The 16,239-nt window shown below is 40.9% G+C and overlaps 2 protein-coding genes across 6 annotated transcripts in view; one reads left to right on the top strand and one right to left on the bottom strand.

The window, feature by feature from the left end:
• STXBP4 (syntaxin binding protein 4) overlaps positions 1-12,536 on the bottom strand; it is a 66,301-nt gene extending 53,765 nt beyond the window's left edge. For 3 of the 5 annotated variants that reach the window (XM_082067171.1, XM_082067168.1, XM_082067170.1), the window contains exons 1-6: positions 12,404-12,536; positions 10,516-10,638; positions 2,601-2,674; positions 2,325-2,420; positions 1,674-1,743; positions 991-1,065 (exon numbers count right to left, since the gene is read on the bottom strand). In XM_082067171.1, the coding sequence (XP_081923297.1) occupies positions 991-1,065; positions 1,674-1,743; positions 2,325-2,420; positions 2,601-2,674; positions 10,516-10,553 (353 nt within the window). In that variant the 5' untranslated portion in view covers positions 10,554-10,638; positions 12,404-12,536. Of the gene's footprint in view, positions 1-990; positions 1,066-1,673; positions 1,744-2,324; positions 2,421-2,600; positions 2,675-10,515; positions 10,639-12,238; positions 12,358-12,403 lie in introns of those variants that run through there. The other 2 variants (XM_082067169.1, XM_082067172.1) reach the window with 2 other exon arrangements.
• A 180-nt stretch (positions 12,537-12,716) lies between these two features.
• COX11 (cytochrome c oxidase copper chaperone COX11) lies at positions 12,717-15,537 on the top strand. Its single transcript, XM_082067197.1, has 4 exons — positions 12,717-13,099; positions 13,180-13,335; positions 14,035-14,160; positions 14,659-15,537. Exons 1-4 carry the CDS (start codon positions 12,755-12,757, stop codon positions 14,839-14,841), a joined length of 810 nt encoding a protein of 269 aa, XP_081923323.1. The 5' UTR covers positions 12,717-12,754; the 3' UTR covers positions 14,842-15,537.
• Positions 15,538-16,239: the final 702 nt, after the last annotated feature.

The raw sequence follows: 16,239 nt of genomic DNA, 5'->3' as shown, positions 1-16,239 counted from the left end.
TGGGCATACGACCAGAACAGTAAAAGGACTGATGGATTCTAATTATTCAAGGAGTTTAGAGGAACTAGGTCAGTATGCTTTAGATAAAAGCAGATTAAGAGTGGACCTCACAAATATCTAGGCAGTCTGAAAAAAGGAGAGATCAGAGGCTACAGCATGATTTAAATGTCTGTCAAATACAAAAAATATAAAGGAGCAGAGAAAGGAAGCTTAAATCGGACAAAAGGCTAAAGGAGTTTAGAGAAGATTCCTTTATGAATCGATTGTTCTGTGAGGGGAACATCCCAGGAAAGGCAAATAACAGCAGATACTCTTGCAATGATTCTCAAATACAGTTACATAACAGCTGTCTACTCCAGAGATTTAAGTCAGGAGGGGATACAGACCTGGATCCTCGCATTTCTGATGATTCTCTGCCAATATTGGCTTATATGCATAACTTCAGACAGCAAGGTTAAAGCAAGGTTTAACATAAATGTCCTTAGAATGGACATATTTTGGACTACCTGCTGCAGTGAACAGTTTAACCTACTTATCCAAACTAATTCAAAGCTCATTAAAAATTGAAAAGCAAACTTCTGAGGGGAAACCAGAGCTAAATCCGTCTGTTTTTCAGGAGGCAAGACCATCTTAAAGCATACAGTTCTGTGGTACTGTAGGTCTAAGCTATTTCTCATTTATTATTATTTTAGAATGTGCGAAGTATTAAAAACATAATCACAGCAAATAGTTTTTAATGGTATTAGCTGGTAACATAGCATTTCAATCGTCTTCATTAAACCAAAATTGGTCTGAGCTTGCTACTTCAATTGATGCAAAGAGCCTCAGAACGGTGTCAAATACTACACAGAAAAATGTGACATGTGGTGCAATTTTGTGATTAAACTCATCTGAAAAAAAAAAATACACGCAAGCCTGCCTGCCCAACCTTAGCTATAGTGTTGGTTTTTTTACTAGTTCTGTGGTTGAAACTATGTTTTTTCCTCTTACTTTGCTTCTTCATCTCTGGCAACAAGCAGAGACATGTGATTGGATGCTGATGCTGTTCGCAAGATGTCAACAGCCCTAGAAAGGGGAAAAACAGCCAAATAAATATATCAGGGTCCTGTCAAGAAGTACACAGTGAGTGATGCTGGAAGAGCAGAAAAAATGAACAAATGCTTCATTGCTCATGATTTCCCCCAGCAATGTATACTATAATTTTCCTTTGAATTCTGAATTTCCATCTCTAACACTAAGCTGCATCAATCTCTGGTGATCCAGCTACAGAAACTATCCAACGTATTCTACAGATTTTTCTAAACAATTCCTCCTTCGTTCTCTGATTACAATGGCACTCATTAGCTGTATCAGTTACAAATGCTAATATTGAACCAACGGATAGGTATAAAGATATTTTAACAGCTTAGTATGTTTTCATGCTCTTTTCACATACATTCTATAATCTACATCATTAAGAAACTAGCTTATTCTGTCATTACAAAAGCATATGAAGTCCTGCCACTTTTCCACAATAGTTTTGTTGAATTAGTTTAACAGGATAAAATAATTGCCAATTGAACTCCAAGGACCTCAGCAAAGTTGTGCTCTTTTAATCAGCAGTCAGTAATGTCCAAAAGCACCCATATAATATTCTAGCTCTAACAAACACTTAGTAATCAGTACAAACATACCTTTCATTAGTTACTCCAATTAGATTTTCTCCATTGACATCCAAAATTAGGTCACCAGCAAGCAAACGGCCTGGTAATGAAATCAAGAGTAATGCATGAATCAACAACTGTTATATCACTGTAATAAAATAGGGCTTTTTCTTTCAATTTCATGTGACCTAATGCAATAAACATCCTTATGACTTTTAGCAGACTAGGTTCTGATCCTAATTAAGCTACATTATTGTCATAAGACTAATAATTATCAATCAGTCTTATTAAGCACAGAATAGCCACTGAAAGTGTTATTTAGCTATTTGTATTATTTACACATAGCATATATATTTGTGGGACTGGAATTTACATTTCACAGCTGTGGAATTAGCTTTCAGCTGAATTTCACTCTTAGCATACATCTAGGTTACCACATATAGATACATTACTGCTTGTCTCTTTTTTTCTCACATTTTCAAGAACTGAGAGTATTGAAAACTTTTTGCCATGTGGGGTCCAAGCTTCATTTCTCTATCTTATCGTAAACCACAAAATCATGAATCCTGACTAAATGATGCTATTTTAAATATCATTATCCACAAAGTAAAATAACTATGACTTCTTTTGACAGCTTTTTATATGCAGTGTGCTTGTAAGAAAAATCTGAAAATTACTTACTATCTACAGCAGCAACCCCTCCGGGTAGAATTCTCTTTATGAAAATCCCATAATCTTCTGCTGTTTGTGCCCGATAACCTCCAATAATTTTAACTCCTGCAGAAGAAACAAGCAAGAAATTGGTTATTCCACCTACTACGCTAAATAGACTTACAGTCAAATTCATGAAAGCCAGATAAATTAAACTTCTATGGATGACAGTGTGAACTGGAAAAGCTCACCAGGTGCTTCTAGATTTGGTTTACTCTGAATCAACAGGATGTGCAATATAATTACCTAATCCGTTTTGACAATCAGAAAAAGAAATGCGGTGAACAGCCCGATTGATTCCATGAGGGCCCATAATAGTCCTAAGGAATAAAAGAAAAGTCATTAAATTACAGAATTGTACATAGTAATTCTGTAATTACAGAAATGTACGTAGACCTATGTTAAAATAGAAGAAATTACAGTGAGCATGTTTTTAACTCTAACAGAAACCAAAACCAGTTTTCTATAACTGACAAGTTTATGTTGTTTGATACCTCTGTGCCAACCCTTCCCCTCGATGAAAAATCAATCATAACAAATGCAAGATAGTAGGGGAAAATAAAGTACACACAAAATTACACAGAAATAAAACCCCACTACCTGGTCCAGTTTAGTATTTAGGCATGAAAAACACATCATAATATCTTAGACCAGGTAATAAACCAAAACCACAGCTAAGGCACTGCGTACAAAAATATTTTCTAGTATATCCGATTCAGTACTCAGTTACCCCAGGTTCCAGCATAAGTTGGGGAATGACCTATTAGAGAGCAGCGTAGGGGAAAGGGACCTGGGGGTCCTGGGGACAGCAGGATGAGCATGAGCCAGCACTGGGCCCTTGTGGCCAGGAAGCCAATGGTACCTGGGGTGGGTTAGAAGGGGGTGGTCAGTAGGTCAGAAAGGTTCTCCTGCCCCTCTACTCTGCCCTGGGGAGACCACATCTGGAATATTGTGTCCAGTTGTGGCCCCTCAGTTCCAGCAGGACAGGGAACTGCTGGAGAGAGTCCAGCGCAGGGTGACAAAGATGCTGAAGGGAGTGGAGCATCTCCCGTGTGAGGAAAGGCTGAGGGAGCTGGGGCTCTGGAGCTGGAGGAGAGGAGACTGAGGGGTGACCTCATTAATGTTTACAGATATATAAAGGGTGAGTGTCAAGAGGATGGAGCCAGGCTCTTCTCGGTGACAACCAATGATAGGACAAGGGGTAATGGGTTCAAACTGGAACACAAAAGGTTCCACTTAAATTTTAGAAGAAACTTCTTCCCAGTGAGGGTGCCAGAGCCTGGCCCAGGCTGCCCAGGGAGGTTGTGGAGTCTCCTTCTGTGCAGACATTCCAACCCGCCTGGACACCTTCCTGTGTAACCTCATCTGGGTGTTCCTGCTCCATGGGGGGATTGCACTGGATGAGCTTTCCAGGTCCCTTCCAACCCCTGACATTCTGGGATTTTGTGATATTGAACATACAACTTTGTGGTTATTTATGAACATAACATTTTCCCTACAGTTGCTTATTTCTTTGATCAACATTGTTACCTTTCTCTGTTTTAAAAAATGCTTCTTTCCAAACTCCATTGCCTGCTCCCCGTGCATCCTCCCACCCCAAGGCAACATACCAGGATGGCACCTGAAATTGCCTAAAGGCAGCTGAGTATTTTGGAGGTGGTTGATAATGGTAAAGAATTAAGGAAGAATAGAAACTCAAATTAGAGTTTTGAAACCTAAATTTAGAGTTACATTGGATACACGACCAGCATACTGCTCTGAGAATGCAAGGTATTAAGAATTACTATAAATCAAATTACCTTTTACCATGTTTTAATTTAATTTAGATGAATTCTTATTAAATAAAATATCCAAGTTGCACCATAGCTCCTTTGTCCTCCACTGTACCACATTTGGAGAAGACTCACCAGATCCCTTCTAGGAAAAAGCAGAAGCACCACTCAGGATTGTCTGCTTTGACCTACATATTGTTCTATATTGGACAGTGAGTTGCATTTTCTAGATCATGATGTTAAAGTGAAATGGAACAACTAGAATTCATTAGCAGAGGGGAAAAGAAGATCAAAGTGGAGGACACAGTGACCCAAATCCTCCCACGCAACCAAATCCAGCACACAGCGTGAAGTCCACGCCTGAAACCGGGTATTTCTGCAAAAGCCAGAGTACACGTCATTTCTATCAAGAGAAAAGCACTTGCTCTGAAAAGCAACAATTTGTTCCACGACCTCAAACTCCCAAGTATTTGTAAAATTAGCCTTTGCTTGAGAAAGGCTGGCCATAAGAACAGAGCTAATAATTCACCTTCGGAAACAAACACGGAGCCTATGCTTCAAACATGTCATCATTTTCATTTTAGTAGTTCTTGCAGGATTTGTTTCATAGGCTAAAAAGAAACGATGAAACTTAGTGAGTGTATTTGGGCGCTGCCGAGACTGCACGTGGCCTCGCTGCCATGTAACCCAGCACAGGACACGCTTGGGAAGGCTAAAAGTGAACCCAACTGCTTCTTAACCCCAGGCTGAAAGGAGGAATAAATCCATGACTCTGCTGCTTCTCTACTAAAACATTTTCAATAAACTACTTCTATGTGACAACAGCAGAGTATTTTGCATTAATTACTAGTACTGTCCTTTCAAACATCCCATGAATTTAAATTGTTTTGAAGCTGAAAGACAACATCCTAGTCATGTTCTTTACAGGTCTGTCCTGATTTGTATCCATCTCTGAAAACTAAAACAAACTACACTGTTCTTTAAAATAAGTAGATAATTATTATATTCTTCTTCTGTCTTGCCCTTTGCTGCTACTGGTCTGTTTCTTGCTCTGCCATGCTCTCCACACTTTTCACACAGCAGTTTTTTATTAAAATAAACAAAAAACAAGAACAAATGTTATTTCAACCCCGCACAGAAGTTTACTTTTGTGAAGTCTTAAAAGATCAAATCTCAAACTTTAAGTCTGAAGTTCAGAGTTCACCAGCAATGGTAAAACCTATTTATGTACTACCACACAAAAAGATCATGAAATGTGGTCAAATCTGGGCACAGAACACTTAACAGGAAAGGACCTACAGTTCTACAAGTAACAGGTGATATTGCAAAAGAGAGATTCTAATGACATCAAATGGATTCTGACAGAGGATACAGAGAAAATACAAACTAATAATTTGCAATGGAGAGGAAGAAGATACCTCTGAAACAGTGAAATTATCATAAAGTTGCCACTCATGATTAGAAAAACTGACACATAGAACAGGCACCTTTACAAGGCATTTAGTTGTGTGTATCCTCTAAATACTAAATCCCTCCAATACACGTGGTTTAAATCACTTTATCACATAAAAAGTAAAGACAACGATCTTCAAATGCCCCAAATTTGTTTAGCATTCCACATCTTGCTGACTTTCAGTGTTAGTTTTTCTCCTATGACACTTAGAAATGGAACTTCAAGCTACTTCTCATAGTTCTAATCAAATAAACAGGGCTTTAACAGTTTCACTATCAAAATGATTGGATTTAGCACCCATCCAACAGTTATTTCATGTTATCATTATTTAATATTCATGAAGTGTTAGAACACTCCCCCCAAAACATTTGAAATATGCTCAACAGTACAAATAAGGAAAGGAGCTTCTAAACCAATTGGCAGCAGTAACATAAAATAATTTCAATGTTCTTTTGTAGAAAAATATGCAAATTAAATAATCAGATGTCACTGCTCATTCCTCCAGAATTCATGCAGAAATACTTGCGAGCGAGCTTTTAGCACCCCGAGAAGATGTGAGGCAGCAGATAAAATAAATACAGCAGAAAAAATAAAATACAAAATGTATAATAAGTTTGCTATGCAAAGATCCTCAACTCAATATTCCAACTGCAGTCCTGGAATGCTAATAAACTAAGTGCATATAATTTTGTGTAGATGTGCCAGTAAAGGCAATTAAAATGAAGCCTTCCATACTTCTTTTTCTATTACTTTTTAGCCCCATACACAAGCAAGTTCAACAGCTTTACTTATCAGAACACTTGGCTCTGGATATTCTTGTGAAGTGTATTCCTGAGAAATTATTAGTCATTTATGCGAACAAACACAATATTTATCTAGATATATCTAGAATAATACCTTTCCGTCACAGAACACATATTACTTGACACTTCAACAAAAATCTAAGCTATAAACTGACTGCTAAAGAAAAGAAGCTGAAAATGTCTACAGTTTTTAAATTACCTTTACTGTACTTTTCTCAATTACAGACTAGGAAAATGCCATCAGAACCTAATGGTTAAGCATACCAGTATAAGAGAGAAAGACCATCAAAACGCTCGGGTTCATCTTCATCTCCTGGTGAGAGCAAGGACATTCTTCAGTACGGCAGCAAAGACAACACAACCAAAACACACTGGAGGTTTCCTATTCAGCTGGATAAATGTTCCATGCAGGACGATTTCTGTCCCTAACTAAAACCAAACCCAAACAGACAGAGCTCAAGATGAGTGTCTGCCTGCTTAATCTGCTCTGAAACCCTCTGCGTCACATGGACTAATTCACCTATCGAGGTAACGTTTACTTTTCCTGTTTGAAATAGCAATTCTTGGAAACTTTAAAGACCGATAAACGCAAAGGAGGGAAAATTTACTTTGATTTACTGCTCTACAATCTACATCTAGCAGCCAAAGGCAAGTGAAATAATAAAATAAACTTATTTTCTCATGTTCTTCTGATAATTTATTTACATGTTCCATCCAAACAAGGTCAAAAGCAATAACTCATGACCTTTCTAAAGCAATTGTCCTAGCAGACTGGATTATGGACAAAAGGGAAAGCCAACAAAGCAGACTGAAAGCATTAATGAAACAAATGCCATTACGCTATTTGCATTCTCAGTCATGGTACTACTGACTTCTGTCGTGCTTCAATTTCATTTTCAGTCTTTCGATATGCAACAGTCAAACCTTAACACGGAATTTGGGTTATATATTTTCCCTAGAAGTGGAAGCTGACACACCTGTGTTTTATGTGACAGTAAATAAAAATTGTGAATTTATGTCATTACACTGCTAATAATGTAGTTGAAAAAGTAAAAACCTCTGTTCCCAGAGGCAAGATTCTCTTCTGAAACAAGGCTTGGTCTTGCACAGATACACATATTTTCAGAAGTTCAGAGCTTCTGACATCAGTTTGATTAACTGCTATTTTCTTCCAGGCTTGCATCAGCAGATGCACTCCTATTCCTTCCCCTCTTTCTGAAAGAGCTTTAAAAGATGACAGTTTAAAACGAAAACTGAATATCCTGTGTTCACCGAGGGCTTTGTTTAAGCAGAAAGGTGAATCCTCTCTAGCAGGGAGTCACTCTGTGACCAGACAGCATCTGTCAGCGTCTAGAGCCGAGCAGGACAGCTTGGCTGGGGGGGAATGCACACGCTTATCTCCTGGGTTTTTTTAAAGTTGTAGCGACTGCGGTTTCACTAGCACGTCATTGTTCCCTGGAGGGGATCGCTTTGCTTATAGGCAACATGCTATAGAGTGTTCATGCATACAGAGGTCAGGCCGTAGAGCAATCCACACACAGAAGGGTAAACAGACCCACCACACATTCAGGAGCAGATCAGTGGTGGAAGTGGGAACACGCCACAGCCTCCCCAGTTCCCGAAGTGGGAGAGCTCCGCTGGCATCATTTGGGCTGCTCACATGCATTCTGTGATGAAAATGTGGCCCTTCGTAGTTTTTTTCCTCAATCGGTTTAACCCTGCAGGTGTTACTGGCATTCCAGGCCAATGAAAGAAAAGCTGTTAATATTTTATGCATCGTATCAATTAGGTTTGCTCCAGGTGAGGTTATAGAAGATAAAATGAAAAGAGCCTTTCTCAAAAAAATTGTCCTGAACATCAGCTAAATTCAACTTGTATCAGTATCAGGAATATTTGTCAAAACAAACCACTCAGACCAATATGGTTAGTTCCCAGTGTCATGTTTTCTGCAACAGAAATGCAAACACACCACACCCCCAGTTAAAAGTATGACTCAAGGCTACGCATTTCCATTATTAATGATGATTTTTATTAGACCAGGAACGACAAACTTCCCAGCAATTTAAGCAGATACAAACTAGTGTTGAGCTTCTTATTCTTCCCACACCTTTTTCTTAGTTATTATCAAGAATACATCGCTTGTTCAAACAATTGCTCCTCCACCCCTTCTTCCAAGTGAACTATGTGTTGTTCAGCTTCCTGAACTCATCCCCAAGGCTTCTAACCCCCTTTACCTTAAAATTCTGCTGCTCTGCTGCTTTTAATGTTTCTAAAATAGTCTCCTAGAAAAATGGCATTATTGCTTCTTTTGCAAGGTCTCCGCCTCTCAAGAACGTACTCAGAGGAACACAACTTACTCAGTACTTCCAGAAAGATCTAGAAATGCTATAACTTAAAACCCCATAAAACCTACTATCAGTAAATAAATTTTCAAAATGCGTCATGTATTATTTTATGCAGCAAACAAACTAAGACTCTTTTTTCAAACAGCTAGATAACTATTCTCTTCTGGCAACATTATTATGACCTCACCTCTCCCAAAGGAAATTTTGTAATGCTTTAGCAACTGAGATGGATTACAGGACAATTTAGCAGATTACAAAAAGATATGCAGAATCTTTGGGAGCAAGATGCACAAGATCTTTTGGTTAAAAATAAAACAAAGGTCTTTTACAAACATCCCATACAAGTTCACTATACAAATGTAGCCTTTCAGGTTCACTAACCCTAAAAGGTAAAAATTCATGATGATACTAAGGACCACAGCCAAAAGAACGCGGTATCATACAGCATCAACAGACAATTAATTCTGATCTACCCAAAATCACTAATTATTTAAAATACATTTTGCTGATTAAGTCATAAAGATTAGAAGAAAACATATGTCATTATATGGCAACTGTTAAACATGAAAAAAAGGCTTGAGCAACATTGTAATTGTGGAGAAGCATGAATGGTTTGAGGCTAACCCCGTGTGTAGAGAAGAAAGCTGTTATTTAAAGGTTAGGTAAACCTCAATTAACATATAATAAGCACATTCTTGGAACATTGTGCATTGATACTGTCTCCCAGATTAAAAAAAAAAGTATAGAAAATGATAGTTTTCTACCATCACGTAGATAAAGAGCAGTTATAGGCACCTTTCATGTTCATCTCTTAGGTGAAAAATTGCCTTTGGAATACAGTGATCTGGTAACTATTCACATAATATACTTTCCACATGAATCTAGCAAACCATAGCTGTTTTAAAGATATCTTTGTATCATATACCCTGCATTTCCATCAGACAAGTGAAGTGTTTGCTTCTTCAGATTCCAGTAAAGAGCAAGCAATTTTTAATGTTTTGCGGTTTGTTTTTCCAAAAAAAAATAAAGTTATTTGTGAAGTGGCATAATCCAAGATCTATGCTAAATTGTTTGACAATACTTTTGAATACTATTTGCTGTATTCTGCTGCCTAAGCACAGGAAACATGATAGTCCAACCAGAGCTGTCTGTGCCTGGTTTTAATTATGGTTTTGATGACAGTGTTGCCATGGTCACTTAGCAGGGTCTGGAGTTACGATTTTCAATCATGACTGATTCCAAGTTTGCCATTTAGAATCTGCTCCAACTTTTAGCATTTAAATGGATAACATTATGGTTTATAGAAGGAATATAATTATCATTATATATCCCATAGCATTGGTAAAAAATAAGATGGTTCCAAAGCATAACATTAAAGGCATGCAGAGGTAGTATTCTCAATAAGTAATGCATTATAATACATAAACTGTACAAAGTGTCTTATGTTACTGTAGTTACCATATATATGCAAGGAGTTAATTTGCTATATACATTTTCACAGTCACAGAAACATTAAGGAGTTTCTACACAGAGTTTCATCTCTACAGAACCAGTCCAAACCAAGTGCTGATTAACTTAATTAAAAGCTTAAGAGCTATTTCTTCCCTTTATGTGTAAATTGGTGTTGATATCAGTTTGTCTACAAAGTTGCTTCAGACTGTTTCAATATCAAAGTTATTTTTCTTTACGACTTCATCAAGACAAGATCCTACTAATGAAACAGTAGTGATTTTCACATTGCAATCCAGTAATTGTTGTATTTCTGCATGCGTGGGGAAAAATACTTACTTTTTATCTGGATTTGTTAGGGGATCTGTACTGCACATCTTCTTAGGTGCACTATTTTAATACAAGTTCAAAATGAAGAATTCTGAAACATGAAGCACTGGGTGGTAACCAAGATAATAACTTCTGTAAAAAAGGAGAAACCACTTTTTGAAATTTACATGGCTATGTTTATTTTCAGACCCTGACAGCAATTCCTATTTATTACTGACCAGCTAAAATCAAGTGAGAAAGGAGAATTATCACGATAAAACAGATATCCTTCATTGCTGAAAATAGTAAGCAGATAACAACTCAGATTTAGCAGCACATTATACTAAACATCCAGCAGCCTAACGTCCTCTTTTGAGTGAGGAATCAGGAGTAAACCTGAACCCCCTGTAATTGAAGTCTTCTAAAAAATGAAGAGAGATTACAATTCCAGGATAAAGTAATGTTAACTGCTGAAGGCAAAAATAATCTCTACTTTTCTTTCAGCAAAGGTTATTGTGGGAGGGAATGCTGTTTGAACATAAGGTGTTTTGTGTCTCTTTTCATGTTTTTTAACTCTAGTATTTGGTGTATATAGAGTTGTCATGTGAAGTATGTATGACATAGGCCAAAAGGCATGCAAAATAAGGTTATGTACTACTAACATAGCAAAAAAACATTAATTTGCATTGTATTATTACTAGCGCATATGACAAGTCCATAAGAAACACAATCATAAAAGTACTACCAGCATTTGAAAAATTACGGCAAAAGCACAAATGCAAAAATATCTGTTTGTATCAGTAGCAAATCTTCCTGACCTCGTAAGCTGTACAGCTAAACCCTGACATGGCCACAAACCAGAAAAAGATATTACTTCTAAGACTCGGTAAAAGGGAGACAAGGAACTCTTCAAACAACGCACAAGCAAAAAAGGCCACAGGTGCTAATGGTACCAGGGGAACACTACAAACCTGGGCTAAAACGAAGCAGGCTCCCCAGCTGCACGGCATCAGCCTCCACAAAGCACACTGAGCAATTCCTGCAAGTCTGTATTTCTGCATTAAAAAAATTGCTAAATTTCCTTTGGAATACCACAAATTTTCTTGCAGTAAGCGCTTTCACATCTCTTACTAAAGGATGAAAAATAACGTCATCTGAATACAAGGGAAACACCACTATATTGCTTTGCTCCAGGCTTTATCGTTCTCTTATCCAACACATCTATATGGAAAATGAGGCAGTACCAGGAGCTGGCAAAGTCACTGTGTGATTCCCATCACGAGAGATGCTCTAAAGCAATAAATTCAAGCACCGCTACAGCAAAGTTTGCTACAGTGTATGGGACCCGTCCCATGAAGAGATCGCAGCTGCGAATTTGCCTGACCTGAACTTATTGCTGTTTACAAACAGTGAAAGTTTCCACTTTGTAACATGTCAATATTTGTGCCTGAACAAAACCAAACCCGTACATAAAGAGAGGAAACTGACCAGGAATCAAAGCACCACTAGGGAAAAAATAATCATCGTTGTTAGTGTCCGCAATACAGAGAGCCCGGCAGCAACACAAAGGGACGAAGCCCCCTCGCTACCCGCAGCAGCGCGGCGCTGAAAGAGGAGGAACGGGGGCACAAAGGAGACTTTCCAGCGCTTGGTCTTGCGCTCCCAGCCCCAAAGGAACCGGCCAGGAAGGTCCCGGCGTCCATCACCTCGCCAGGGCGCTCGTCCCCCGCCCCAACCCCGCTGGGGTGCTTACAGCGGATAATCGCCGCTCCCGCCGCGCCTGCCCCGCTTAACCCGCTCCTGGCGGACTGCTCGGTGTTCCCGGCACCGCTCGGACGAAGCCGGCTGGGTGCACGGCGGTGCGGGGGCGGCTCCGAGAGTGCAAAAACCCGCCGCCCTCGAGGGCTGCGACAGTTACCTCGATGCGCAAACTACCGCCCGAGCGGTCTTGGTGGGGAGGGACAGACAACCGGCGGGGTCTGCAGGGGCCCCCCCGCGCCTCAGCGCCGCTCTGAGGGGTGAGCGACGGGCGAGGGCTGCCCGCCCCGCTCCCGCAGCCCAAGCCCGGCCGCCTCCCCGGGAACGCAGCGCACACGGCAGCCCCTCAAACCGGCGGCCGGGCGCCGGGAGGGGATAAGGCGGGGCCGCCCGCTCCCCTATCAGCAGCCCCGCAGCAGCGGGAGGAGGCGGTGCCGGACTCACCCGCCGCCTCTCGCGAGAAGAGCCGCGCTGCTCCGCGCCCCGGCCGGTGCCGGCAGCGGCCGCCGGGATGGGGCTGTGCGGGCGGGGCTGCGCGGGCCTGCGGCTCTGCGGGGGGCCGGGGCCCCTCCGGGCGCTGGCGCTGAGCCGGGCCCTTCCCCCCCGGCCGTGCCGTACCGGGGGGTGGGCACCCCCGCGGCCGGAGGGGAAGGCTGGGTACGGGCTCTGGGCGGGCGGGCGAGCGCTGGCGCCGCGGGGGGCCCGCGGGCTGCGGAGCTCCAACCCCTTCACCCGCGGGCAGGAGGAAGAGTGGCGGCGCCGGAACCGCTCGGCACTGGCCTACATCGCCGCCGCCGCCGTGGGCATGGTGGGCATGTCGTACGCGGCCGTGCCGCTCTACCGCCTCTACTGCCAGGTACGCGGGAGCCCCGCGGCCTCTTCCCGGCCGCTGGAACGGGCCGGCGCGGCCCCTTCACCGCCTTTCCCTTCCCACAGACCACGGGCCTGGGCGGGACGACGGGCACCGGGCACAGCTCGGAGCAGATCGAGCGCATGGAGCCGGTGCGGGAGCGGGTCATCAGGGTGACTTTCAACGCGGACGTGCACTCCAGCCTGCAGTGGAACTTCAGGCCCCAGCAGAGCGAGATCTACGTGAGTGGAACCGCGCACACCCGGACGGGGCAGCACCACGTTCCGCCTCCCCCGCTTCAGTCACCTTGATCCCGATTTGCGAATCTGGGCCCTGAGCTGGAAAAACACACCACTGGGGGCACCTGGTTCTGCAGTACTTCCAGTTCAGAATTGTATATACACCATAAAAATGTGCATATATATATAGATGTGGACCATCTCCCTTATGAGGAAAGGCAGAGGGAAGCTGGATCTCTTTAGCTTGGAAAAGAGGAGACTGAGGGGCAACCTTATTAATGTTTATAAGTATGTAAAGGGTGAGTGTCAGGAGGATGGAGCCAGGCTCTTCTCGGTGACAACCAATGACAGGACAAGGGGCAATGGGTTCAAACAGGAACACAGGAGGTTCCACTTAAATATGAGAAGAAACTTCTTCTCAGTGAGGGTGACATATTAGAAAAGCACTGTATGCTGCTACACTGAGAATAATAGAAGTCTCAGTGGCAAACTGGGTAATATTAAAAACGCACACGTATAACAGTATTGGTGCTTTTACTTTTGAATTGGGGTGAATTGTCTATAAGGAAAATAATTCTGAAGTAAGCAGCCTGAAACAGCAAAAGAGAAAATGAACAAATTGTAGCTAGCATACAAAGAACTCTGTTTGAGGTGTGGAAGGCTGCAGTGTATTAAAAATCACTATGCAATTGCTTTATACAGGTGGTACCAGGAGAGACTGCACTGGCATTTTATAAAGCAAAGAATCCTACTGACAAGCCAATAATTGGAATCTCTACCTACAATGTAATACCCTTTGAAGCAGGGCAGTATTTCAATAAAATACAAGTAAGTGTGAACAAAGCAAAGATTTCCTTTTTGTTTACATGAATGAAAATACTTACCTATACATTAACTTTTACAATTTTCATATTGGATAGTGTTCTTTATATTATAATGTTTTAAGAAAATAACTTGATTTTTTAAAGTGATGGTGCATCAGTTCATTCTTATCCATACTGCCTTCATACCAAGCTGCAGTACCTGCTGTTACAGTGGCTCCCAAATACATGATATTTAGTACACCTGACTTCGAGCGCAGGTGGTAATGATGTGAAGTAGCCTCGCCAAGTTGCAGATTTAGACACTTTTAATAAAGCTTTTATTTTTTCCTGTAACACAAGAGGAACAGAATTGGTGTCTTACTGCTTCATCACAGGATTTTAGGGATGTACAGGGAACAGGAGAATAGGAGTTAATTGTAAAGCTAAAGCTTTCATTTTGGTAAAGTTTACCATAGCTGTTGTTTAATTGTTGTGGTGTGTTTGTTTTTCCTCCTCCGTGCAGTGTTTTTGTTTTGAAGAACAGCGGCTAAATCCTCAAGAGGAAGTGGACATGCCTGTGTTTTTCTACATTGATCCAGAATTTGTAGAGGACCCTAAAATGGCTAAAGTTGATTTGATCACCCTCTCTTACACCTTTTTTGAAGCAAAGGAAGGACAGAAGTTACCGCTTCCTGGATATCAGTAACGGGCAATTTCTACACAATTTGACTTCTGCTACCAGTTGTGAAACTATTTTTCCGTGGAAGAAAAAACTGCAGGAGTACTGTGCAATATGAAATTGTATTATTAAACCATCGTGGGCACATACTGCTCTTATAAAAGCACATACTTCTATTTTTTAAGAAGAAACCTTATGTAGCTGGAATATTATTTCTTAGGAATAGTATTTCTTCATCAGACAACAGAAAGGAACACACTGTTCCTGGAAGAGAGAGGGTTTTCTGAAGCCATCTTTTTACAAAGTGGTACATGTTATCTGAATATGGTGAGCCAAATTTTTAAACCCAAGGGTAAATTGAGATCTTCATTTAAATACAGAGGAACAAATCAGTTTATTACACATATAAAATTGCATTTCTGGCTTGGAAGAATAACTTCTATGTACCTGCTTTTACCTTTTAATAAAGTAACTAATCAGTTCATGAAATGTCAAAAGTAAACAAAGTGAGACTGTATTGCTATGTAACCCTCCTGTGGCACCGGAGGATACGATGATTCAGAAGATGATGCACTCTCTCAAATTATTACTGAATCAGTAGTTCATTTGGTAAGAGCAGGCTGCTCTCAAACTGTTATCATTTCAATGTGGAACAGTAATTTGAATGTAAACATGTCCAATCTGTTGTATGGGTTTTATTTAGAAAAAACATCTTCAAACTTCCATGTTGTGTTCAACTCATTTAAAATATCCGTACTGCTACTGACTTCACTTGCATTCTGCAGAGGGTTGTACACCTCTACACAGATAAACTTGGCTTACGTATGAAATGCTTTGAAGGGAAAGGCAGTACATAAACAAATACTCTAAATTGCAGGCTAAATAATATAGGAACCTCCCCCAAAACCAAAAGGAAACCAACCACATTCAGAGAGTAAGTCCCACAACGCCTGCCCAGCAGCCCATCAGTTGCTCAGGGGTACCCGAGGTTCCCTGTTTACCATCAGAACACATTAGCCTATATTTATGCAACTTTTGGTCATTATCTGTGGGGTCAGGATAATAACACTTCATCACAGCTTTGCACATGGGGAGTTGCAGAGCAAGTTTAAGTGACCTCCTCATTTTCAGGCAGGAATTTATCTCGGCCCAGTATCTCATCTGCTAGGCCTGTTCTTTCTACCCCGTCAGCAGAGGAGATCTAAGAAGGTAAGGCTCATGTTGGTTGGTTTGGATTCCATAAAGGTCATGGGTATGTCAGAATAACTTCCAGTTAGTCTCAGTTATGTCTGCATACCATAATTTCAAAATTGCTTTTTTGCAAATAAATGGATGCTACCTTTAAAATGCATTATTGTACCAATTATATGTGGTGTTTAAATAGATTCTGCATGACATTCATGTCAGGTCTTCACTGTGTATCTA

The sequence above is a fragment of the Streptopelia decaocto genome (genome assembly GCF_964273445.1).
Source record: "Streptopelia decaocto genome assembly, chromosome: 16".
NCBI lineage: Eukaryota > Metazoa > Chordata > Aves > Columbiformes > Columbidae > Streptopelia > Streptopelia decaocto.
Note: the sequence above shows the minus strand (reverse complement) of the source record. Positions and strands in the feature narration are given on the sequence as shown.